Source organism: Pseudophryne corroboree, chromosome 3 (assembly GCF_028390025.1).
Source record: "Pseudophryne corroboree isolate aPseCor3 chromosome 3, aPseCor3.hap2, whole genome shotgun sequence".
Taxonomy (NCBI): Eukaryota; Metazoa; Chordata; class Amphibia; order Anura; family Myobatrachidae; genus Pseudophryne; species Pseudophryne corroboree.
The window spans coordinates 12112821-12138309 of NC_086446.1; the positions used below are offsets into that span (position 1 = coordinate 12112821).

Sequence of the window (25489 nt, forward strand, 5' to 3'; positions counted from 1 at the left end):
AGCCCTTTGGGGAGACAGAGGGAGAGTTTGCCAGCACACACCAAAGCGCTATAATTATATAGGAACAACCTTATATAAGTGTTGTTTCCTTATAGCTGCTTAAATATATATAATATCGCCAAAAAATGCCCCCCCCCTCTCTGTTTTTTACCCTGTTTCTGTAGTGCAGTGCAGGGGAGAGCCTGGGAGCCTTCCTAGCAGCGGAGCTGTGTAGGAAAATGGCGCTGTGTGCTGAGGAGATAGGCCCCGCCCCCTATTCCGGCGGGCTCTTCTCCCGGTTTTTCTGAGACCTGGCAGGGGTGAAATACATCCATATAGCCTCATGGACTATATGTGATGTATTCTTTTTAGCCAGAAAGGTATTAACATTGCTGCCCAGGGCGCCCCCCCCAGCGCCCTGCACCCTCAGTGACCGCCGGTGTGAAGTGTGCCTGAGCGCAATGGCGCACAGCTGCAGTGCTGTGCGCTACCTCATGAAGACTGAAAAGCCTTCAGCCGCCGGTTTCTGGACCTCTTCTTACTTCGGCATCTGCAAGGGGGTCGGCGGCGCGGCTCCGGTGACCCATCCAGGCTGTACCTGTGATCGTCCCTCTGGAGCTAGTGTCCAGTAGCCTAAGAAGCAAATCCATCCTGCACGCAGGTGAGTTTACTTCTTCTCCCCTAGGTCCCTCGTTGCAGTGAGCCTGTTGCCAGCAGGACTCACTGAAAATAATAAAACTATCAAAACTTTTACTCTAAGCAGCTCTTTATGAGAGCCACCTAGATTGCACCCTGCTCGGACGGGCACAAAAACCTAACTGAGGCTTGGAGGAGGGTCATAGGGGGAGGAGCCAGTACACACCACCTAGTGGTCAAACTTTTAAATTTTGTGCCCTGTCTCCTGCGGAGCCGCTATTCCCCATGGTCCTGACGGAGTTCCCAGCATCCACTAGGACGTCAGAGAAACTGTTGGTATGCCGGCTGTTGGGCTTACGACGCCGGTATTCTGTGCGCCGGGATCCCGACAGTCGGCAACCTTAAAACCACCCATGTGATGATGTGCATATACCAATTGATCTTTGCTAATTTGAATCTTTTTCTATTTTTAAACTAGAAATCTAAATTTGTGGATGGAGTTGAAATTCAAGTCCACATAATTGGTGACACAGCCTACCCCTTACGAAGATGGCTGATGAAGGGGTACACCCAACATGTTACACTGACATCTAATCAAGTTGCCTTCACGCACACCCTGAGCTCTGCAAGAATGGTTGTGGAAGACGCATTTGGACGCTTAAAGGGACGTTGGCGCTGCTTTATGAAGCGCAATGATGTGGACCTTACAAACATGCCGAACATTGTTGCAGCTTGCTGTATTCTTCACAACCTTTGTGAATTTCAGAGGGAGGAATTTCTGCCAGAGTGGGCTGTTACGGACTCAGCTGAGCACCCTGCACCAGAATCCACAACATATATGGGTGATCATTCTGGAAGTGCAGAACAGATAAGGGCTGCTCTAATGGGCAACCTTTCCTCATTATTGTCTTAAATTTTTCCCCTTTGTTGTTTATTCATGGTATTTGTGTGTTGCGTTCAAATAAACATGGTTAATGTTTGTGTGTTTTCCCAATTTGAAATTATACACATGGACACAGGCTTTAGAACCAGTCATAGACCTTATAAATTTTTATAATATAAAACCTTGGTTTCAAAAACGTTTGCATCAACATTGTTTGCAATACACTTGCATTATCAAATATTAAATGAAATAAACAATAGAAACAATAACCTCTCAAGGTAACATCCTGTAAACAGGAGAGTCAGGAGTTGTCTCCATATCAGGAGGTGGTTGTGAATGTGGGGGATGGTCAGATTCAGGTGGGTTTGTGGAGGCTGGGTATATTGAGGGTGGGTTTGTGGAGGCTGGGTATATTGAAGGTGGGTTTGTGGAGGCTGAGTATATTGAGGGTAGGTTTGTGGAGGATGGGTAAATTGAGGGTGGGTGTGTTGATGTTGGGTTTGGTCATAGTAGGATGAAGGGCCATAGTGCGGATAGTGTTGAGGGATGTTTGTAGGTGGTTGCTGAGGTGCCATTGTGTGTGGACGTTCCCTCATGGCAAACATTTTTTCAAATAATGACGTTTGAAATGACTGCATTTCCCTCATGTATTCCCTTGTATCCATAGTAATGTGGGCCATCAGGGAATTATTCATGTCCTGCTGAGCCTGCAGGAAGCGCTCAAGGCGGGCATCCTCTCGAGCTGCCATGGCTGCGTCCATCTGCTCAAGTTTCTCTGCTAAGACAGTCGTCATTATTCGAGATGCTTGTTCCGTTTTGTTGGGACGGCGTCTCCTTACGGGAACATTATATACTGTGGACAAAAATAGAAACAAAAAATAACCTTATTGTTCAAGAATACATTACAAAAGTAGCAGAGTTTCAAAACGTGTTTGTGCCCTCCTCCCACCTACACACTGCGCACAGTCTGCCAGATTTTTTATTTAATGGGGTATATTCAAAAAGTGTCGGTAGCTGCCGTCTTGTCGGAAAGATGGTAGCTTCCGACAGTTTTAGGTTGGAAGGGGTTCCGACCTATTCATTACGGCCCTATTTTTTCAGACAAGTCGGGAAACCCAACTTGTTGGAATGCACGCTGATCGGCGGCTTCAGCCGCCGATCAGCGTGCATTGACGCAAACTGGGCCAAACCCGACAGGTTATTACCCCGTTTCCAACAATCTCAATCCGACTTTAAAAAAAGTCGGATTCAGATATGTGATATGAGAGAAGGAGACAGGGGAGCAGCGGGGAGAGCAGGGACCCAGCGGCAGCGTCCACCCGGCTCCAGCACTGCAGACGTCCCGCTTGCTGGAGCCGGGTCTATGCTGCCGTGAGCCTCCACTTCTGCAGCCGCTGCCCCCCGTCTCCTCCGCCGTATGCTCCGTCTCCTCCACTCTTCCCCTCCCGGTGCCGCAGATATCACCTCACCTCCGGCGGCGCATCACGCTTTCCCCTCAGCTCCCGCGCTGGAGCCCGCTCCCCCCTCACCCCTAGCGCCACTCACCACTCCCCTCTGCCCCCGGCACCACTGACAGCTCCCTCTGCCGCTGCTGTCAGCGCACCCGCAGCGCTGACAGCAGCAGCACGACATGGGAGCCGCCAAATACGACAGTGGGATTTGGACGCTCTTTTGAAGAGGGTTGTCGGGTCCATTCCGACAACTGCATGTCGGAATGGAGCCGACTTTTATTGAATATACATCAGTAGTTGTTTTTCGTTAGTAGGTTATGTTAATTATTTATGTATTTTGGAGTGTTGTACTTACTGTTTCCACGTAAGGGCGTCGTTCCTGGAATCCGGCGCTGACTGGGCCCAGCCTGCGTTTCTTCCACTGCCACATTGGGTGTTGTTGCGATGCCCTCAGTTCTTGTATCAGGCACAATGTTTGCCTCAGTGACAACGCCTTCCGTCTGTTGTGTGTCCTCATCCTCACCAAGTAACAGCAAGGACGATGGTGGGGACTGAGATAGTGGCACAGGATTTGGAATGGATTCCGCAGCACAGGACTGGCTTGTCTCTGCCACTGGTACCTGCCTTGTTTCAGCAGCTGCAATGCTTGATGACATGCTCACCGGAGTGGCAAGTGCTGTGTGGCCAAATATACTGCAACACTGCTCGTAGTACTGCCACTCCATGCGGCCAGCTCCACTCCTGTTCCTGTTATGATCGTGTAATTTATGAAAGTTAGGCTTAAGGGCCTTCAACTTATTAATAATTTGCCCTGTTGTAGGCTGGAACCCAGCAGCTTGAAGCATTTTAACTATGTTTTTATATATGAGGGCATCCTTAATTGTCCCAGTAATTTGTCTGCAGATTTTCTCATCCCCTCTGATCCTTAGCAGCTCCCTCACCTCTTCATCACTCCAAGTTGCCATTGTATAGTGTATTTGCACTGAAAACGCTTCTAAAGCCATTCTCATGTGTCTCCTGTGTTTAACAACCAGTTTCCTGGTTCTGCCTGGTGACATCACACATGGAGACAGCCTATCACCTTCTGGGGCTTGCAAATACCGTTTCAGACCCTTTCACACTGCACAATGAAACGGTTCTGAAACGGGTAGGACCCTGCTTTTTTACTGTTTCAAAATACCGGTATTTTGAAAACGTTAAATTCAAGGTGACCCTTTCACATCGCAGCTCAACCGTTTAGGAAGGCTAAAAAATCGGCAATTTACCGGGTTCAAGCTGCGGTGTGAAAGGGGTATAACTCATCTCTCATATACCATTTCTCTACCATCCATCCTTAGTCCATTATGACCATATATTCTAACTAGTCTTATCTAATTACCAATTCACCCAATGTTAGATTTTTTTCCCCCCTCCCATAAAAGAGTTATCTAGATCACCATATATACATTATCCTATATTTCACATTATTTCAATGAGATAGTCAAATTAACCCTCATCTAAATCATGATGTTATGACCTCCACTTATATAATAAAAAATAAGCATACACACTAAAAAAGAAAATATTATTTCAATTAATGTTAATAGGTGTCTTCCCCCTCCGTGATTCGAACACACAACTTCCCCCTTCCCAATCCTTTTCTCTACCGTTCCTCAACTACTGGACTCATACCCAGCATAAGTTTATATCCTTTAATACATGAACTAAGAACCTTAGTACCACTTCCCCCTCCAATATCTACACATTTGGAATCACTATAAATTCCCCCCAAATACTATGTGATCATGCTCTTGTTTAAATGATAAAATAAGATTTTACTCACCGGTAAATCTATTTCTCGTAGTCCGTAGTGGATGCTGGGAACTCCTTAAGGACCATGGGGAATAGCGGCTCTGCAGGAGACTGGGCACAACTAAAGAAAGCTTTAGGACTACCTGGTGTGCACTGGCTCCTCCCCCTATGACCCTCCTCCAGACCTCAGTTAGGAAACTGTGCCCGGAAGAGCTGATACAATAAGGAAGGATTTGGAATCCCGGGTAAGACTCATACCAGCCACACCAATCACACCGTATAACTCGTGATACTATACCCAGTTAACAGTATGAAATGTAACTGAGCCTCTCAACAGATGGCTCAACAATAACCCTTTAGTTAAACAATAACTATCTACAAGTATTGCAGACAATCCGCACTTGGGATGGGCGCCCAGCATCCACTACGGACTACGAGAAAATAAGAATTTACTCACCGGTAATTCTATTTCTCGTAGTCCGTAGTGGATGCTGGGAACTCCGTAAGGACCATGGGGAATAGCGGGCTCCGAAGGAGGCTGGGCACTCTAGAAAGATCTTAGACTACCTGGTGTGCACTGGCTCCTCCCACTATGACCCTCCTCCAAGCCTCAGTTAGGTACTGTGCCCGGACGAGCGTACACAATAAGGAAGGATTTTGAATCCCGGGTAAGACTCATACCAGCCACACCAATCACACCGTACAACTCGTGATATGAAACACAGTTAACAGTATGAAACAATAGAGCCTCTCAACAGATGGCTCAACAATAACCCGATTTAGTTAACCATAACTATGTACAAGTATTGCAGATAAACCGCACTTGGGATGGGCGCCCAGCATCCACTACGGACTACGAGAAATAGAATTACCGGTGAGTAAATTCTTATTTTCTCTAACGTCCTAGTGGATGCTGGGAACTCCGTAAGGACCATGGGGATTATACCAAAGCTCCCAAACGGGCGGGAGAGTGCGGATGACTCTGCAGCACTGAATGAGAGAACTCCAGGTCCTCCTCAGCCAGGGTATCAAATTTGTAGAATTTTTGCAAACGTGTTTGCCCCTGACCAAGTAGCTGCTCGGCAAAGTTGTAAAGCCGAGACCTCTCGGGCAGCCGCCCAAGATGAGCCCACCTTCCTTGTGGAATGGGCATTGACAGATTTTGGCTGTGGCAGGCCTGCCACAGTATGTGCAAGCTGAATTGTACTACAAATCCAACGAGCAATAGTCTGCTTAGAAGCAGGAGCACCCAGCTTGTTAGGTGCATATAGGATAAACAGCGAGTCAGATTTTCTGACTCTAGCCGTTCTGGAAACATATATTTTCAGTGCCCTGACAACGTCTAGCAACTTGGAGTCCTCCAAGTCCCTAGTAGCCTAGGCACCACAATAGGCTGGTTCAGGTGAAACGCTGACACCACCTTTGGGAGAAACTGGGGACGAGTCCTCAATTCTGCCCTATCCATATGGAAAATCAAATAAGGGCTTTTACAAGACAAAGCCGCCAACTTTGATACTCGCCTGGCAGAAGCCAAGGCCAATAACATAACCACCTTCCACGTGAGATATTTCAGACCCACGGTTTTTAGTGGTTCAAACCAATGTGATTTTAAGAAACTCAACACCACGTTGAGATCCCAAGGTGCCACAGGAGGCACAAACGGGGGCTGACTCTGCAGCACTCCTTTTATAAATGTCTGAACTTCAGGTACTGAAGCTAGTTCTTTTTGAAAGAAAATCGACAGAGCCGAGATCTGTACCTTAATGGAACCCAATTTAAGGCCCATAGTCACTCCTGCTTGCAGGAAATGCAGAAATCGACCTAGTTGAAATTCCTCTGTTGGGGCCCTTTCGGCCTCACACCATGCAACATATTTTCGCCATATGCGGTGATAATGAGTTGCTGTAACCTCTTTCCTGGCTTTAGTAAGCGTAGGAATGACTTCCTCCGGAATGCCCTTTTCCTTCAGGATCCGGCGTTCAACCGCCATGCCGACAAACGCAGCTGCGGTAAGTCTTGGAACAGACAGGGCCCCTGCTGCCGCAGGTCCTGTCTGAGTGGCAGAGGCCATGGGTCCTCTGATATAAATTCATGAAGTTCTGGGTACCAAGCTCTTCTTGGCCATCCACAAGTATCGTTCTTACTCCTCGCCTTCTTATTATTCTCAGTACCTTTGGTATGAGAGGCAGAGGGGAGAACACATAAACCGACTGGTACACCCACGGTGTTACCAGAGCGTCCATAGCTATCGCCTGAGGGTCCCTTGACCCGGTGCAATATCTTTTATAGCTTTTTGTTGAGGCGGGACGCCGTCATGTCCACCTGTGGCCTTTCCCAATGGTGTACAATCCTATTGGAAGACTTCTGGAGGAAGTCCCCTTTCTCCCGGGTGGAGGTCGTGTCTGTTGAGAAGATCTGCTTCCCAGTTGTCCACTCCGGGAATGAACACTGCTGACAGTGCTAACACATGATTTTCCGCCTATCGGAGAATCCTTGTGGCTTCTGCCATCGCCATCCTGCTTCTTGTGCCGCCCTGTTGGTTTACATGGGCGACTGCCGTGATGTTGTCTGATTGGATCAGTACCGGCTGGTTTTGAAGCAGAGGCCTTGCCGGCCTCAGGGCATTGTAAATGGCCCTCAGGTCCAGAATATTTATGTGTAGGGAAATAACCTGACTTGACCAAAGTCCCTGGAAATGTCTTCCCTGTGTGACTGCCTCCCAGCCTCAAAGGCTGGAATCCATGGTCACTAGGACCTAGTCCTGTATGCCGAACCTGCGGCCCTCTTGAAGATGGGCACTCTGCAGCCACCACAGTAGAGATACCCTGGTCCTTGGAGACAGGGTTATCAGCCTATGCATCGGAAGATGCGATCCGGACCACTTGTCCAACAGGTCCCTCTGAAAAGTTCTTGTATGGAACCTGCCTAATGGGATTGCTTCGTAGGAAGCTACCATTTTTTCCCAGGACTCGCGTGCAATGATGCACCGCTACCTATTTTGGCTTCAGGAGGTCTCTGACTAGAGATGACAACTCCTTGGCTTTCTCCTCCGGGAGAAACACTATTTCTGGTTTATGTCCAGAACTATCCCCAGGAACAGTAGACGTGTCATAGGAACCAGCTGTGACTTTGGACTGTTTAGAATCCAACCATGCTGTTGTAGCACTGTCCAAAATAGTGCTACCCCGACTACCAACTGCTCCTTGGACTTCGCCCTTATAACGAGATTGTCCAAGTACGGGATAATTACAACTCCCTTTTTTTGAAGGAGTATCAACATTTCGGCCATTACCTTGATAAAACACCCTCGGTGCCATGTACAGTCCAAACGGCAGTGTCTGGACTTGGTAATGGTAATCCTGTACCACAAATCTGAGGTACTCCTGGCGAGGATGGTAAATGGGGACATGCAGGTAAGCATCCTTGATGTCCCAGGATACCATGTAATCCCCCTCGTCCAGGCTTGGAATAACCGCCCTGAGCGATTCCCTCTTGAACTTGAATTTTTGTGTTCAAGGATTTTAAATATAAAATGGGTGACACCGAACCATGCGGTTTCGGTACCCCAACCCGTGTGGAATAGTAACCCCGTCCTTGTTGAAGTAGGGGCACCTTGAGTATTACCTGCTGGGAATACCGCTTATTAATTGCCTCTAGCACAGCCTCCCTGCCTGAGGGAGTTGTCAGCAAGGCATATTTTAGGAAACGGCTGGGGGGAGACATCTCGAATTCCAGCTTGTACCCCTGAAATACTACTTGAAAGAAACAGGGATCCACCTGTGAGCGAGCCCACTAATTGCTGAAATTTTTGAGACGGCCCCCCACCGTACCTGGCTACACCTGTGGAGCACCCGCGTCATGGTGTGGCCTCACAGGAGGCGGGGGAAGAATCTTGATTCTGGGAACAGGCTGACTGGTGCAGCTTTTTTCCCTCTACCCTTGTCTCTGTACAGAAAGGAAGCGCCATTTGACCCGATTGCTTTTCTGAAGCCGAAAGGACTGTACCTTTGTCTGTGAGGAAACCTGAGGTAAAATTATTTCTTCCCAGCAGTTGCTGTGGATACGAGGTCCCAGAGACCATCCCCAAATAATTCCTCACCCTTATAAGGCTCTCTATGCGCTTTTTAAGTCAGCATCACCTGTCCAGTGACAGGTCTCTAATACCTTCCTGACAGAATGGACATTACATTTATTTTGGATGCCAGCCGGCAAAATATCCCTCTGTGCATCCCCCATATATAAGACGACGTCTTTAATATGTTTTTATGTTTGCCAACTAGTATCCCTGTTTGACAGGGTCACCGACCACGCTGCAGCAGCACTATCTGCAGGTCTCAGTCTAGTACCTGAGTGTGTAAATACAGACTTCAGGATAGCCTCCTGTTTTTTATCAACAGGTACCTATTAAAGTGGCCGTATCCTAAGACGGCAGTGCCACCTTTTTTGACAAACGTGTGAGCGCCTTATCCACCCTAGGGGATATCTCCCAGCGTAACTTATCCACCTGGCGGGAAAGGGTACGCCATCAGTAACTTTTTATAAATTACCAGTTTCTTAACGGGGGAAACCACGCTTTCACACACTTCATTTATTCATCTGATGGGGGAACAAAACACTGCCTGTTTTTTCTCCCCAAACCTAAAACCCATTTTTAGAGGTGCCTGGGTTAAAGTCAGAAATGTATAACACATTTTTTATTGCCGGGATCACGTCACGGATGTTCCTAGTGGATTGTGTATATGTCTCCACCTTGTCGACACTGGAGTCAGACTCCGTGTCGACATCTGTGTCTGCCATCTGAGAGAGCGGGCGTTTTTGAGCCCCTGATGGCCTTTGAGACGCCTGGGCAGGCGCGGGCTGCGAAGCCGGCTGTCCCACAGCTGTTACGTCATCCACCCTTTTATGTAAGGAGTTGACACTGTCGGTTAATACCTTTCACCTATCCATCCACTCTGGTGTCGGCCCCACAGGGGGCGACATCACATATATCGGCCTCTGTTCTGTCACCATATAAGCCTCCTCATTCAACATGTCGACACAGCCGTACCGACACACCGCAGACACACAGGGAATGCTCTAAACGAGGACAGGACCCACAAAAGCCCTTTGGGGGGACAGAGTAAGAGTATGCCAGCACACACCAGAGCGCTATATATATACAGGGACTAACTGAGTTATGTCCCTAATAGCTTTTATATACAGTATACAGTGCCAATTTTAATGCCCCCCCTCTCTTTTCCCTCTTACTGTGCAGGGAAGAGCCAGGGAGCTTCCCTCCAGCCGAGCTGTGAGGGAAAAAATGGCGCCAGTGTGCTGAGGAGATAGGCTCCGCCCCTTTTTCGCGGCCTATTCTCCTGTTTTTTATGGAATTCTGGCAGGGGTATTTACCTCATATATAGCCCCTGGGGCCATATATTGAGGTATTTTAGCCAGCCAAGGTGTTTTTATTGCTGCCTCAGGGCGCCCCCCCCAGCGCCCTGCACCCTCAGTGACCGGAGTGTGAAGTGTGTGAGAGGAGCAATGGCGCACAGCTGCAGTGCTGTGCGCTACCTTGGTGAAGACAGAGTCTTCATGCCGCCGATTTTCCGGACCATCTTCTTGCTTCTGGCTCTGTAAGGGGGACGGCGGCGCGGCTCCGGGACCGAACATCAAGGCTGGGCCTGCGGTCGATCCCTCTGGAGCTAATGGTGTCCAGTAGCCTAAGAAGCCCAATCCGGCTGCAAGCAGGCGAGTTCGCTTCTTCTCCCCTTAGTCCCTCGCTGCAGTGAGCCTGTTGCCAGCAGGTCTCACTGAAAATAACAAATTCTAAGACTATAACTTTCTAAGAGCTCAGGAGAGCCCCTAGTGTGCATCCAACCTCGGCCGGGCACGAAATCTAACTGAGGCTTGGAGGAGGGTCATAGTGGGAGGAGCCAGTGCACACCAGGTAGTCTAAGATCTTTCTAGAGTGCCCAGCCTCCTTCGGAGCCCGCTATTCCCCATGGTCCTTACGGAGTTCCCAGCATCCACTAGGACGTTAGAGAAATAGATTTACCGGTGAGTAAAATCTTATTTTCTCTGACGTCCCAGTGGATGCTGGGAACTCCGTAAGGACCATGGGGATTATACCAAAGCTCCCAAACGGGCGGGAGAGTGCGGATGACTCTGCAGCACCGAATGAGCAAACTCAAGGTCCTCCTCAGCCAGGGTATCAAACTTGTAGACTCTAGCAAAAGTGTTTGAACCCGACCAAGTAGCAGCTCGGCAAAGTTGTAAAGCCGAGACCCCTCGGGCAGCCGCCCAAGAAGAGCTTACTTTCCTCGTGGAATGGGCTTTTACAGATTTAGGGTGCGGCAGTCCAGCCGCAGAATGTGCAAGTTGAATCGTGCTACAGATCCAGCGAGCAATAGTCTGCTTAGAAGCAGGAGCACCCAGCTTGTTGGGTGCATACAGGATAAATAGCGAGTCAGTTTTCCTGACTCCAGCCGTCCTGGAAACAAATATTTTCAGGGCCCTGACTACGTCCAGTAACTTGGAGTCCTCCAAGTCCCAAGTAGCCGCAGGCACCACAATAGGTTGGTTCACATGAAAAGCTGATACCATCTTAGGAAGGAATTGGGAACGAGTCCTCAAGTCCGCCCTATCCATATGAGAAATCAGATAAGGGCTTTTGCATGACAAAGCCACCAATTCTGATACACGCCTGGCCGACGCCAAGGCCCACAGCATGACCACTTTCCACGTGAGGTATTTTAGCTCCACGGATTTAAGTGGCTCAAACCAATGCGACTACAGGAAATCCAACACCACGTTGAGATCCCACGGTGCCACTGGAGGCACAAACGGGGCTGAATATGCAGCACTCCCTTAACAAAAGTCTGAACTTCAGGCAGTGAAGCCAGTTCTTTTTGGAAGAAAACGTACAGAGCCGAAATCTGGACCTTAATGGAACCAATTTTAGGCCCACAGTCACTCCTGACTGTAGGAAGTGCAGAAATCGACCCAGTTGAAATTCCTCCGTGAGGCCTTCCTGGCCTCACACCAAGCAACATATTTTCGCCATATGCGGTGATAATGTTTTGCGGTCACCTCTTTCCTAGCCTTAATCAGCGTAGGAATGACTTCCTCCGGAATGCCTTTTTCCTTTAGGATCCGGTGTTCAACCGCCCTGCCGTCAAATGCAGCCGCGGTAAGTCTTGGAACAGACAGGGCCCCTGCTGCAGCAGGTCCTGTCTGAGCGGCAAAGGCCATGAGTCCTCTGAGATCATTTCTTGAAGTTCTGGGTACCAAGCTCTTCTTGGCGAATCCGGAACCACGAGTATAGTTCTTACTCCTCTCCATCTTATTATTCTCAGTACCTTGGGTATGAGAGGCAGAGGAGGGAACACATACACTGACTGGTACACCCCCGGTGTTACCAGAGCGTCCACAGCTATCGCCTGAGGGTCCCTTGACCTGGCGCAATATTTTTTTAGCTGTTTGTTGAGGCGGGACGCCATGATGTCCACCTGTGGCCTTTCCCAATGGTGTACAATCATTTGTAAGACTTCTGGATGAAGTCCCCACTCTCCCGGGTGGAGGTCGTGTCTGCTGAGAAAATCTGCTTCCCAGTTGTCCACTCCGGAAAAGAACACTGCTAACAGTGCTAACACATGATTTTCCGCCCATCGGAGAATCCTTGTGGCTTCTGCCATCGCCATCCTACTTCTTGTGCCGCCCTGTTGGTTTACATGGGCGACCGCCGTGATGTTGTCTGACTGGATCAGCACCGGCTGGTGATGAAGCAGGGGTCTTGTCTGACTTAGGGCATTGTAAACGGCCCTTAGTTCCAGAATATTTATGTGTAGGGAAGTCTCCTGACTCGACCATAGTCCTTGGAAGTTTCTTCCCTGTGTGACTGCCCCCCAGCCTCGAAGGCTGGCATCTGTGGTCACCAGGACCCAGTCCTGTATGCCGAATCTGCGGCCCTCTAGAAGATGAGCACTCTGCAGCCACCACAACAGCGACACCCTGGCCCTTGGAGACAGGGTTATCAGCCGACGCATCTGAAGATGCGACCCGGACCACTTGTCCAACAGATCCCACTGGAAGATCCTTGCATGGAACCTGCCGGATGGAATTTCTTCGTAAGAAGCTACCATCTTTCCCAGGACTCGCGTGCATTGATGCACCGACACCTGTATTTGTTTTAGGAGGTCTCTGACTAGAGATGACAACTCCTTGGCCTTCTCCTCCGGGAGAAACACTTTTTTCTGTTCTGTGTCCAGAACCATACCCAGGAACAGTAGACACGTCGTAGGAACCAGCTGCGACTTTGGAATATTCAGAATCCAGCCGTGCTGTTGTATCACTTCCCGAGATAGTGCTACTCCGACCAACAACTGCTCCCTGGACCTCGCCTTTATAAGGAGATCGTCCAAGTACGGGATATTATAACTCCCTTTTTTCGAAGGAGTATCATCATTTCGGCCATTACCTTGGTAAATACCCTCGGTGCCGGGGACAGACCAACGGCAACGTCTGGAATTGGTAATAACAGTCCTGTACCACAATTTTGAGGTACTCCTGGTGAGGAGGGTAAATGGGGACATGCAGGTAAGCATCCTTGATGTCCAGAGATACCATGTAATCCCCTTCGTCCAGGCTTGCAATAACCACCCTGAGCGATTCCATTTTGAACTTGAACCTTCGTATATAAGTGTTCAAGGATTTCAACTTTAGAATGGGTCTCACCGAACCGACTGGTTTCGGTACCACAAACATTGTGGAATAGTAACCCCAGCCTTGTTGAAGGAGGGGTACCTGGATTATCACCTGCTGGAAGTACAGCTTGTGAATTGCCGCCAGTACTACCTCCCCTTTCTCCGAGGGCAGCAGGCAAGGCTCATTTGAGGAAACGGCGAGGGGGAGTCGCCTCGAAACTCCAGCTTGTATCCCTGAGATACCACTTGTAGAACCCATGTATCCACCTGTGAGCGAGCCCACTGGTCGCTGAAGTTCCCGAGATGCGCCCCCACCGCACCTGGCTCCACCTGTGGAGCCCCAGCGTCATGCGGTGGACTCAGAGGAAGCGGGGGAATATTTTTGATCCTGGTAACTGGCTGTCTGGTGCAGCTTTTTCCCTCTTCCCTTGTCTCTGTGCAGAAAGGAAGCGCCTTTGACCCGCTTGCTTTTCTGAATCCGAAAGGACTGTACCTGATAATACGGTGCTTTCTTAGGCTGTGAGGAAACCTGAGGTAAAAAATTTTCTTCCCAGCTGTTGCTGTGGATACGAGGTCCCAGAGACCATCCCCAAACAATTCCTCACCCTTATAAGGCAGAATCTCCATGTGCCTTTTAAAATCAGCATCACCTGTCCACTGCCGGGTCCCTAATACCCTCCTGGCAGAATGGACATTGCATTAATTCTGGATGCCAGCCGGCAAATATCCCTCTGTGCATCCCTCATATATAAGACGACGTCTTTAATATGCTCTATAATTAGCAAAATAGTACCCCTGTCGAGGTAACAATCTGACAGGGTATCAGACCACGCTGCAGCAGCACTATCCATGCTGAGGCAATCGCAGGTCTCAGTATAGTACCTGAGCGTGTATATACAGACTTCAGGATATCCTCCTGCTTTCTATCAGCAGGCTCCTTCAAGGTGGCCGTATCATAAGACGGCAGTGCCACCTTTTTTGACAAACGTGTGATCGCCTTATCCACCCTAGGGGATATCTCCCAACGTGACCTATCATCTGGCGGGAAAGGGTACGCCATCAGTAACTTTTTAGAAATTACCAGTTTCTTAACGGGGGAACCCACGCTTCTTCACACACTTCATTCACTCATCTGATGGGGGAACAAAACACTGGCTGCTTTTTCTCCCCAAACATAAAACCCCTTTTTAGTGGTAGTTGGGTTAAAGTCAGAAATGTGTAACACATTTTTCATTGCCGAGATCATGCAACGGATGCTCCTAGTGGATTGTGTATATGTCTCAATCTCGTCGACACTGGAGTCAGACTCCGTGTCGACATCTGTGTCTGCCATCTGAGGTAGCGGGCGTTTCTGAGCTCCTGATGGCCTTTGAGACGCCTGGGCAGGCGCGGGCTGAGAAGCCGGCTGTCCCACGGCTGTTACGTGTCGGTTAATACCTTCCACATATCCACCCACTCTGGTGTCGACCCCGCAGGGGGTGACATCACATTTATCGGCACATGCTCAGCCTCCACATAAACCTCCTCATCAACCATGTCGACACAGCCGTACCGACACACCGCACACACACAGGGAATGCTCTGACTGAGGACAGGACCCCACAAAGTCCTTTGGGGAGACAGCGAGAGAGTATGCCAGCACACACCACAGCGCTATATAATCAGGGATTTACACTAACAGGAAGTGATTTTTCCCTATAGCTGCTTTTTATATATCTATATACATAGTTTTGCGCCTAAATTTAGTGCCCCCCCTCTCTTTTTAACCCTTGAGCCTGGGAACTGCAGGGGAGAGCCTGGGGAGCTGTCTTACAGCTGCACTGTGAAGAGAAAATGGCGCCAGTGTGCTGAGGGAGATAGCCCCGCCCCTTTTTCGGCGGACTTCTCCCTCTTTTATATGGATATTTTGGCAGGGGATTTTACACATATATAGTCTTATTTGACTATATTATGTGTTTTTAGCCAGTTTAAGGTACTCTAATTGCAGCCCAGGGTGCCCCCCCCCCCAGCGCCCTGCACCCAGTGACCAGAGTGTGGTGTGCATGGGAAGCAATGGCGCACAGCTGCAGTGCTGTGCGCTACCTTAATGAAGACCGAAGTCTTCTGCTGCCGATTTACAGGAACATCTTCTTGCTTCTGGCTCTGCAAGGGGGACGGCGGCGCGGCTCCGGGACCGGACGATCGAGGTCAGGCCCTGTGTTCGATCCCTCTGGAGCTAATGGTGTCCAGTAGCCTAAGAAGCCCAAGCTAGCTGCAAGCAGGTAGCTTCGCTTCTTCTCCCCTTAGTCCCTCGTAGCAGTGAGTCTGTTGCCAGCAGATCTCACTGAAAATAAAAAACCTAAATATAACTTTCTTTTCTAAGAGCTCAGGAGAGCCCCTAGTGTGCATCCAGCTCAGCCGGGCACAAGATTCTAACTGAGGTCTGGAGGAGGGGCATAGTGGGAGGAGCCAGTGCACACCAGGTAGTCCTAAAGCTTTCTTTAGTTGTGCCCAGTCTCCTGCGGAGCCGCTATTCCCCATGGTCCTTACGGAGTTCCCAGCATCCACTAGGACGTCAGAGAAACAATCCCTACCTTAAATTCTAACCTACACTATGATACTAACTCACAACTTCCACCAATGACTACTAGTATACTAATATAAATAAATATATGCCACAAATAAAAATTGTTTCTTTATTCTATTAAGTGGCTGCGGGGCTAATCCTCTAACATCCCAACAAGGACGTCAATGTATTCTAAGCAAACGATTCAAATTCAGTGCTCTCATTTAATCCTTGAGGTGAGAGGGTTTTCAAACGAAACATCCATAATGCCTCCTTTTTACATAAATTCCGAAACCGATCTCCCCCTCTAGTGGTCCCCTTTACATGACGAACCCCTATACAGCTAAGTCCTTTTGGGTTTGAATGATGTCACATTCAGTGTTCATAAGGAGCTATCTCTGAAAACGTACCACACACACACACACACACACACACACACACACACACACACACACACACACACACACACACACACACCACTCCCCCTGTTTAATAACAACAGGACACCACAGGCTGCTCCCACTGTGTAATAATAACAGGACACCACAGGCTGCTCCCCCTGTATAATAATAATAATAATAGGGGGCATGGCCTAACGTCTGCACAGCAAGGACGTGTTCCTGAAGAGCTCCGGGGCCCAGCGGTATAAAACCCCTGCAAAGTGCCTCCTGCTGCGGGCATCGGGCTTCCCCTGTCTGCCTGAGACCCCCTGGAGCCGGCCGCCGACGGTCACGGAGCCGGGGGACAGCCTGCTCTGTCCCTGCGGGTTGTGGCCTAGGCGAGCCGGAAAGCCGGGGACTGGAGTTTGGGGCCGACCCGCAAGTTGAGCTCCACGGCGCGGGTGCCCCGCGACCGGGCCGGAAATCAACAAGGGACCCCTCCTGACGTCCTCACATCTCCTACCTGCACTCCCTAGGGCCTGCTGTCCCCTGCAGCAGTAGGGGGGACCCCCACACAGCCCCACAGAAGATAAAAGAAGGGAGAGAAGCAGCTCTGTGTGTGCTGCGGCGGCCATCTTGGATTCCGGGGACACAGTCTGGAGTAAGCTGTGCACTCTTGTGTGCAGCCCTGGATGTCAATATAACACACAGGAAGGCTGCATTCCCTTCAGTGCCCAGCCCATCTGGAATACAGTGAGTAATTGCTGCTGCCACAGAAGCCATTTCTTATTTGCTCCCCTGCTCCATAGAAGCCTGTGACAGGAGTCCAGGGCCGCCATCTTGCTTCCTGGCAACCAGCCAGAGTTAAGATAAGCTGCACTACATCACACTCCCCTCACTCTTGCAGGATTACAGATTCGGTCCTCACCTCCGCCCGTAGTGGAGACGACCAAGAAAATGCTTTAACACCCACCATGCGTGCCCGGGCCACTATGTGAAAGGTCGGGCTGCGATCCACCCCAGATGCAGGGATAGCACCTGAAAGGGTTACGGCTCCAATACTGTGACGATCGGATCCATACATCCCCGAAACACTCTCAAGATGATATAACGCAACACAATAAACTACTACGTGTGCCATAATTAAGTAGCTGGACTTTATATATAATACTCTCTGGCACTTTACTCCCAACTCCGTGGCTGGAGTACCTAAAGCTGGCAAATCCATCCCCCTCTGGCGGCCGTTACTGTTAGCTACTTGTTCTACACTAACTGAAACCCGGAATACGTCGCAGTTTGGACCCCCGATTACTCTCTACGTACTTGCTGCGGCTCCCCCCTCCGTCCTTCGGGCTCCCTGGAGCCTGCAATACTTGTTTTCCATCCCCATAGGAACCCGGCACGGAGTAGTGGACCAGCAGCCTGACCTGCCTGGATTACTCGCTCACTGTACAATCTACGGACTGTGTCCATCATCCAATAATTTTCTGATCCCTTTTCCTTTTTCTCTCCCACCCCCCTTTTCATACAAGCCATTATGTCCAAGAACAAAAAAGTAACGCAAGCCCCGACTAACTTCTTTGGCTCAAAATCTAAGGGCCCGCAGAACCCCAACATGACCTCGAGCTCCCCTCCCTCTCCGTGCTCTTCGGAAGTGGGTATCGATCCCCAGATACAGGCGGTAATGTCGAGCCTACTGGAGGGAGTGCAGTCTGCATTCAAACAGGAACTCTCGAACGCCATTGCAGAATTTAAGTCGGATCTCACAGCCCTCGGCAACCGAACAGACGCCTTGGAAACAAAGACCGACGATCTCTGCCGCTCCCAACATCGCCTTGACAGAGAGCTCACTAGGCTACACGAGGAAATGGAGACCCTTAAAGAGCGACAAGAGGACCAGGAAAATCGCTCGCGTAGAAATAATATACGCATACGCAGTGTTCCAGAATCGGTCCTCGGCCCTTCGCTGCCATCATTTCTGAGAGAATTCTTCATACACCTCGTACCAGACCTCACGGACGAAGAGTGTCTCTGTGACAGGGCTCATAGAGCACTTCGTGCTAAACCGTCTCCTGCTCAACCGCCCAGGGATGTTATTGTCCGTTTCCATTATTTCCGCTCAAAAGAGAAAATCCTATCCTCCGTCCGAGACTCCCCAGAGATCCTGTTTAAAGGCATGCAGCTACAGATCTTTCAGGACCTGGCTCCCTCCACTATCCAAAAACGACGGGACCTCCAATCGGTCACCCGGGTCCTGCGACAGCACCAGATCAGATACAGATGGGGATTCCCCTTTCAACTCCACGTCTCGGCCAACAACGCTGTTCACTCTGTCAAGACTTTAACTCAAGGCCAGGAACTGCTTGCAAAGCTGGATCTCCTCCCTGCATCATCTGTAGCCGACATGGCGGCCTCATCATCTAAACCGCCACACTCTCAGTCTCCCCTGCCTGAATGGACAAGGGTGACACGACAACGCACTGTGGACAGCGACCCTCCCTGACCTGGGGTGACCCCCCGCTACGGCTTGTCCACGAAAAGTTGGTGCAGCCCTGAAACGAGCAACGGCTGCGGAAGATTTGACCTCCATCCAAAATCTAATGTCGTAACTATTCTTTGTTATTGCTGTTATAGTTAAGTTTAATTAATTTGTACTCCTATGGTATCCCCCCCCCCCCTTTTTTTTTTTTTTTCCTTTCTCTCCTCGTCCCCCCCCCCCCCCCTTTTTTTTTCCCCCCTTAACTTTTTGTTTGTAATTTTACTGCTTGGACACAGTTCTCCGGGTTCTATATTGTACTCTGTTCTTTATAAATGAAAAATGGCCACGACCATTCTCAACCCTTGTGGCCCGGGTGACATACACCCTCTTACATGGTATCTCAGTTACCCCCCCACAATCCCTTATTGTTGCTTACATTGTTATTTATACAATTTTTTTTCCCTGCGGCCCCCGAATGGGACCCACAATTTCAGGGATGTTTCCCCGTTTGGGATTTTTCTTCTTTATGTTCTTCCCCCTCTCCCTTTTCTTGTGGCCTCTGCTTGACCTTCCCGCTCCTTTTCTTGCTCTACCCAGAGGGGTGGCCTCCTCCTGGCTCAAACTGTAAGTTATTGGATCATGTTTGGCAATATGTCATATTCCCTCACGTGAATAGCCATGTCCCTTAAAATATTTTCGGTCAATGTAAATGGCCTGAACTCCCCTAGGAAGCGTACTGTGTTTCTGAGTGCTTGCAGACGTGAGAAAGTCGACATAGCATTCCTTCAGGAAACACATCTCACCGGTTCCCACACTCAGCTTAAGGGCAAATGGTTCTCCCAGTCCTACTTTGCCTCGGCAGACTGTAAAAAACGTGGTGTGGCCATTTTAATTCGCCGCAACATCCCGTTTATCCACTCTAGGACAGTGACAGACCCAGACGGACGGTTCCTTATGGTAATGGGTACCCTCCGCTCTATGGCTCTCACCTTGGTCTCCACCTACGCCCCCAACCAAGACCAATCTCTATTTTTTGACTCTCTCTCTAAACGCCTGTCACGAGAAGCACAGGGAAGCATTATCATGGGTGGCGATTTTAATACCATAATCGACCCGTCGTTAGATAGATCCGGCCCTCCACCTCACGCTTCCATGACGACCCTACCTCGGGCCTCCCGTACACTCACCGCCACCATGAAACACCACGGCCTTTGTGACACTTGGCGTGCCCAACACCCCCACACCAAAGATTTTACCCATTTCTCAGCTCCGCACCAACACTATTCCAGGATCGATATGATTCACATCTCCTCTGCCCTCGTACCTCTGATTACTGATGCGGGCATCACGCCACTGACATGGACAGACCATGCTGGGGTCTACCTCCTCATAGATATATACCGCACGCCCCGCCGGAAATATAAATGGCGTCTTGACGACTCGCTCTTGCAACACCCCTCTGCACTAGAGGAAATTAGACTGGCAATCACACACTATTTCACCGAAAATATGTCTCCTGACATCTCACTTAATGTCCTTTGGGAAGCTCACAAAGCCACGATTCGCGGCGCTTTGCTGGCGAAATCGTCGGCGATTAGGAAAAAAAACGCGCAGGAGATCGCCTCCCTCGAATCAGAAATAGCCACCTTACTATCCAAACATAAGGCATCCCCCGACGCTTCCCTACTCCCTCAGATCGATTCCCTCCGGGGACAACTTAACACCCTCCTCTCTAACCGTGCAGCACTAATTCTTCGGAAACTGCAGCAACGTTTTTATGATAAAATGGACAAAATAGACTCCCTACTGGCCAACAAACTACGTCGCAAGCAGGCGCTGGGCGCAATAGATAAGTTGTACTCGCCACAAAGGGGAACCTATACATATGACCCTGAAGTGATGACCGAAGATTTCCGCCTGTTTTATAGCTCCCTTTATAACCTGTCTGACCTGCCCCCTCTGTCGTCTGACGGGGCTGGGGGAGCACGCGCATACTTGTCTGATACCCCCCTCCCAGCCCTATCTGACACCCAGTTAGAAGCCCTTAATAGTCGGATCTCGGTGGAGGAGACAATAGCCGCCATACGTTCCATGCGCTCATCAGCCGCACCAGGCCCGGATGGTTTCACAGCCCAATATTATAAACTGTTCGCGAAAGAGCTTGCCCCACACCTATCCTCCCTATTTAACGATATTCTTGAGGGAGCCTCCTTCCTGCCGGAGACGACCCGGGCCGACATAGTGGTAATCCCAAAGCCTGACAAAGACCCGACCAGTTGCTTAAATTATAGACCAATCTCCTTATTGAATGTCGACCTGAAAATATATGCGAAAATATTAGCTAACCGTCTGGCTCCCCTGATGCCCGGTCTGGTCCACCCGGATCAGGTCGGCTTCATCCCTGGACGCCAGGCGTCTGATAACACTAGAAGGGCTATAGATCTAATTTACTCAATTCAAAAACGGAAATCTCCCTCTCTCATTCTGGCTCTCGACGCAGAGAAGGCCTTCGACCGCATCTCATGGTCTTTTGCCTTTGCGGTCCTAGACAAAATGGGATTCTCTGGAAAATTCCTAGAGGGGATTAAAGCACTCTACCGCTCCCCATCGGCCCAGGTTTTGGTTAACGGTGTCTCATCCACCAGCTTTGGGATTACCAATGGTACCAGGCAGGGATGCCCCCTCTCCCCTTTAATCTTCGCACTAATCATGGAACCCCTTGCAGCAAAGATCCGTGATAACACCACTATCCGCGGAATATCCACAGGCCTATCCGAACACAAGATAGCGTTATATGCTGATGATGTCCTGATCTCCCTCACAGACCCAGCCCTGAGATCAGTTCGTATTCACAGTTATCTGGTTATAAAATAAATATTAACAAAACAGAGGTCCTCAACTTTCATATCCCAGCAGCTCTCAAACAAGACCTTCAAACTATCCTTCCCTGTAACTGGTACGCAAAGAAAATCAAATACCTCGGTGTGTACCTGACCCATCATCACCATCAGCTTTTCCAAGCAAACTATCCCCGCTTATTGCAGACAATCCAGGAAGATTTGCTGGAATGGTCCAGCTACTTCATCTCATGGATAGGCAGAATAAACTCCGTCAAGATGAGCGTGCTCCCTCGACTTCTGTATTTATTTCAGACTCTCCCGATTTATGTTCCTACCTACGTCTTTAAGACATTACAACGCCAATCCTCCCTTTTTATCTGGAATCATAAACGTCCCCGCGTTAGACTCAAATTGCTTCAGCGCCCCACCAGAAATGGGGGCCTGGGTATTCCGGACTTTCAGAAATATTTTTATGCTGCGCAACTCTCTCAAAGTGCACAATGGTGCAACGAGGGCGGGACGCGGAAGATTTGGGTGGGGATCGAGGCAGAGGAGACAGGTCTAGCTACACTATCCTCCCTATTATGGCTCCACCGGAACCAACGCCCCCGGACAGCCCTCTCACACCCTGTAGTAAGTCGCTCGCTAGCAACATGGGACCTGACAAACAGACGGTTCAGTTTGGCCCCATACCCGTCCCCGTTAATCCCGCTCTTTCATAATCCAGCCTTCCCCCCAGGCATGTGTAGAACCTCGCATACTTCTTGGCGCTCGAGTGGTTTGCTATATGTTAACGACATCACCTCCAATGCCACCTTCCCACAATTTGCAGATGTCCGAGAAGGAACGGTAATCCCCACCTCAGACTTCTTTCGTTATCTGCAAATTCGACATTTCCACTCCACCACTACCACTACCCTTCTCCACAGACAATTATCCCCCTTCGAATACATTAGCTGGAAACGCACCAGCACCAAGGGCCTCATTTCAGATATTTATGCTCTACTTAGCGATTACCCCACTTCACCCCGGACCCCCCACGAGTTAGCATGGGAAAATGAGCTGGGATTTACTATAGATAATGAAGATTGGGTAGACATCTGGGATAATGCAGCCTCCAGCTCCATATGTGTGAGAATCAAAGAAAATATCTACAAATTACTATACCGCTGGTATTATGTTCCTTCCCGTCTACATACTATGTTTCCTGACACTCCAGATAGCTGCTGGAGGGGTTGTACGGATGTTGGCTCATTCTTACACATATGGTGGACCTGCCCAAAAATCTTTAAAATTTGGGGTGAACTTATCACCTTGCTCTCGCGCTTATTTGACACCTCCATCCCTCCTGACCCCCAATACTTTTTGCTCCCCATGACCCTCCCTACTCTTAACAGACACCAAAACAAGCTATTTCGACATGTAGTTTCGGCAATGACATGCCAAATAGCCACGGACTGGAAGAGCCCGACTCCCTCCCCAATGCCGGTGATAATCTCCCGAATTTGGTATGTCCACAAAATGGAATATATGACCGCTGTCATACGTAACACATCAAAGCAATTTGATAAAGTATGGTCCCCGTGGCTAGGCCTACAACAGGCTCCCTCCCCATTTGCAACATGACATGGCACACCGCTGCTCTGCCCACCTCTTGTCTCTGAAGGCCACCCCTCCACCCCCTTCTACCCCCCTTCCTTCTTTTCTGAATTGATATGCTCTGTCCCCTCTACCTTTCTGACCCCTTCTATCCTCTCTCTGAGTATTCTTTTCTTCTTATTTCCTCCGCTGACTCTCTTTGACGGATGGCCACTCCGTTGCCGAGAGTTACCCACTTCAAATGCCTTAACTTTAATCTTTTACAAAAGAAAAAAAAAAAAAAGGATCCACTCAGTTGATGTAACAATTTATTGTAGCTACATTTGTTCTTTAAATGCCCATTTTGTCTGGGTGTTCTGTTATTATTGTAACCAAATTGTGATCCATCTAATAAAATGTGTTTAAAAAAATAATAATAATAATAATAATAATAATAATAATAATAACAACAACAACAACAACAGGACACCACAGGCTGCTCCTCCTGTATAGTAATAATAAGAGGACACCACAGGCTGCTCCCCCTGTATAATAATAACAGGACACCACAGGCTGCTCCCCCTGTATTATAATAATAATAATAACAACAGGACACCACAGGCTGCTCCTCCTGTATAGTAATAACAACAGGACACCACAGGCTGCTCCCCCTGTATAATAATAATAAGAGGACACCACAGGCTGCTCCCCCTGTATAATAATAACAACAACAGGACACCACAGGCTGCTCCTCCTGTATAGTAATAATAAGAGGACACCACAGGCTGCTCCCCCTGTATAATAATAATAACAACAGGACACCACGGGCTGCTCCTCCTGTATAGTAATAACAACAGGACACCACAGGCTGCTCCTCCTGTATAGTAATAATAAGAGGACACCACAGGCTGCTCCCCCTTTATAATAATAATAACAGGACACCACAGGCTGCTCCCCCGTATACAAATAACAACAACAGGACTCCACAGGCTGCTCCTCCTGTTTAACAGGACACCACAGGCCACTCCCCCTGTTTAATAATAACAGGACACCACAGGCTGCTCCCACTGTGTAATAATAACAGGACACCACAGGCTGCTCCCCCTGTATAATAATAATAATAACAACAACAACAGGACACCACAGGCTGCTCCTCCTGTATAGTAATAATAAGAGGACACCACAGGCTGCTCCCCCTGTATAATAATAATAATAATAATAATAACAGGACACCACAGGCTGCTCCCCCTGTATAATAATAATAATAATAATAATAACAACAACAACAGGACACCACAGGCTGCTCCCCCTGTATAATAATAATAAGAGGACACCACAGGCTGCTCCCCCTGTATAATAATAATAAGAGGACACCACAGGCTGCTCCCCCTGTATAATAATAACAACAGGACACCACAGGCTGCTCCCCCTGTATAATAATAATAACAACAGGACACCACAGGCTGCTCCTCCTGTATAGTAATAATAACAGGACACCACAGGCTGCTCCCCCTGTATAATAATAATAATAATAATAACAACAGGACACCACAGGCTGCTCCTCCTGTATAGTAATAACAACAGGACACCACAGGCTGCTCCTCCTGTATAGTAATAATAAGAGGACACCACAGGCTGCTCCCCCTGTATAGTAATAATAAGAGGACACCACAGGCTGCTCCTCCTGTATAGTAATAATAAGAGGACACCACAGGCTGCTCCCCCGTATACAAATAACAACAACAGGACTCCACAGGCTGCTCCTCCTGTATAAAAATAATAACTGGGCACCACAGGCTGCTCACCCTGTATAAAAATAACTGGGCACCACAGGCTGCTCACCCTGTATAATAATAGGACACCACAGGCTGCTCCCCCTGTATAATAATACTAATAACAGGACACCACAGGCTGCTCCCTCTGTATAGTAATAATAAGAGGACACCACAGGCTGCTCCTCCTGTATAATAACAGGACACCACACACTGCTCCCCCTGTATTAAAATAAATGGGCACCACAGGCTGCTCCCCCTGTATAATTATAATAATAACAACAGGACACCACAGGCGGCTCCCCCTGTATAATAATAATAATATGAGGACATCGCAGGCTGCTCCCCCTGTATAGTAATACGCCATTACCTGATGGTAGCGTCCCCTACGAGAAAATGGCCGCCAGCCTGCACTGAGGACATGTATGGTAATGAAATTACAGAAAGCGGTGATGTGGCCGGGGTGTAGTAGGG

The 25489-nt window shown here is 49.0% G+C and overlaps 1 protein-coding gene across 1 annotated transcript; it reads right to left on the bottom strand.

The window, feature by feature from the left end:
• Positions 1–1636: 1636 nt before the first annotated feature.
• Positions 1637–25424, bottom strand: LOC135057015 (uncharacterized). Its single transcript, XM_063962876.1, has 3 exons — positions 25386–25424; positions 3305–3696; positions 1637–2351 (listed from the first exon to the last, which is right to left on the bottom strand). The coding sequence occupies exons 2-3, from the start codon at positions 3672–3674 to the stop codon at positions 1732–1734; spliced, it is 990 nt and encodes a 329-aa protein (XP_063818946.1). The 5' UTR covers positions 3675–3696; positions 25386–25424; the 3' UTR covers positions 1637–1731.
• Positions 25425–25489: the final 65 nt, after the last annotated feature.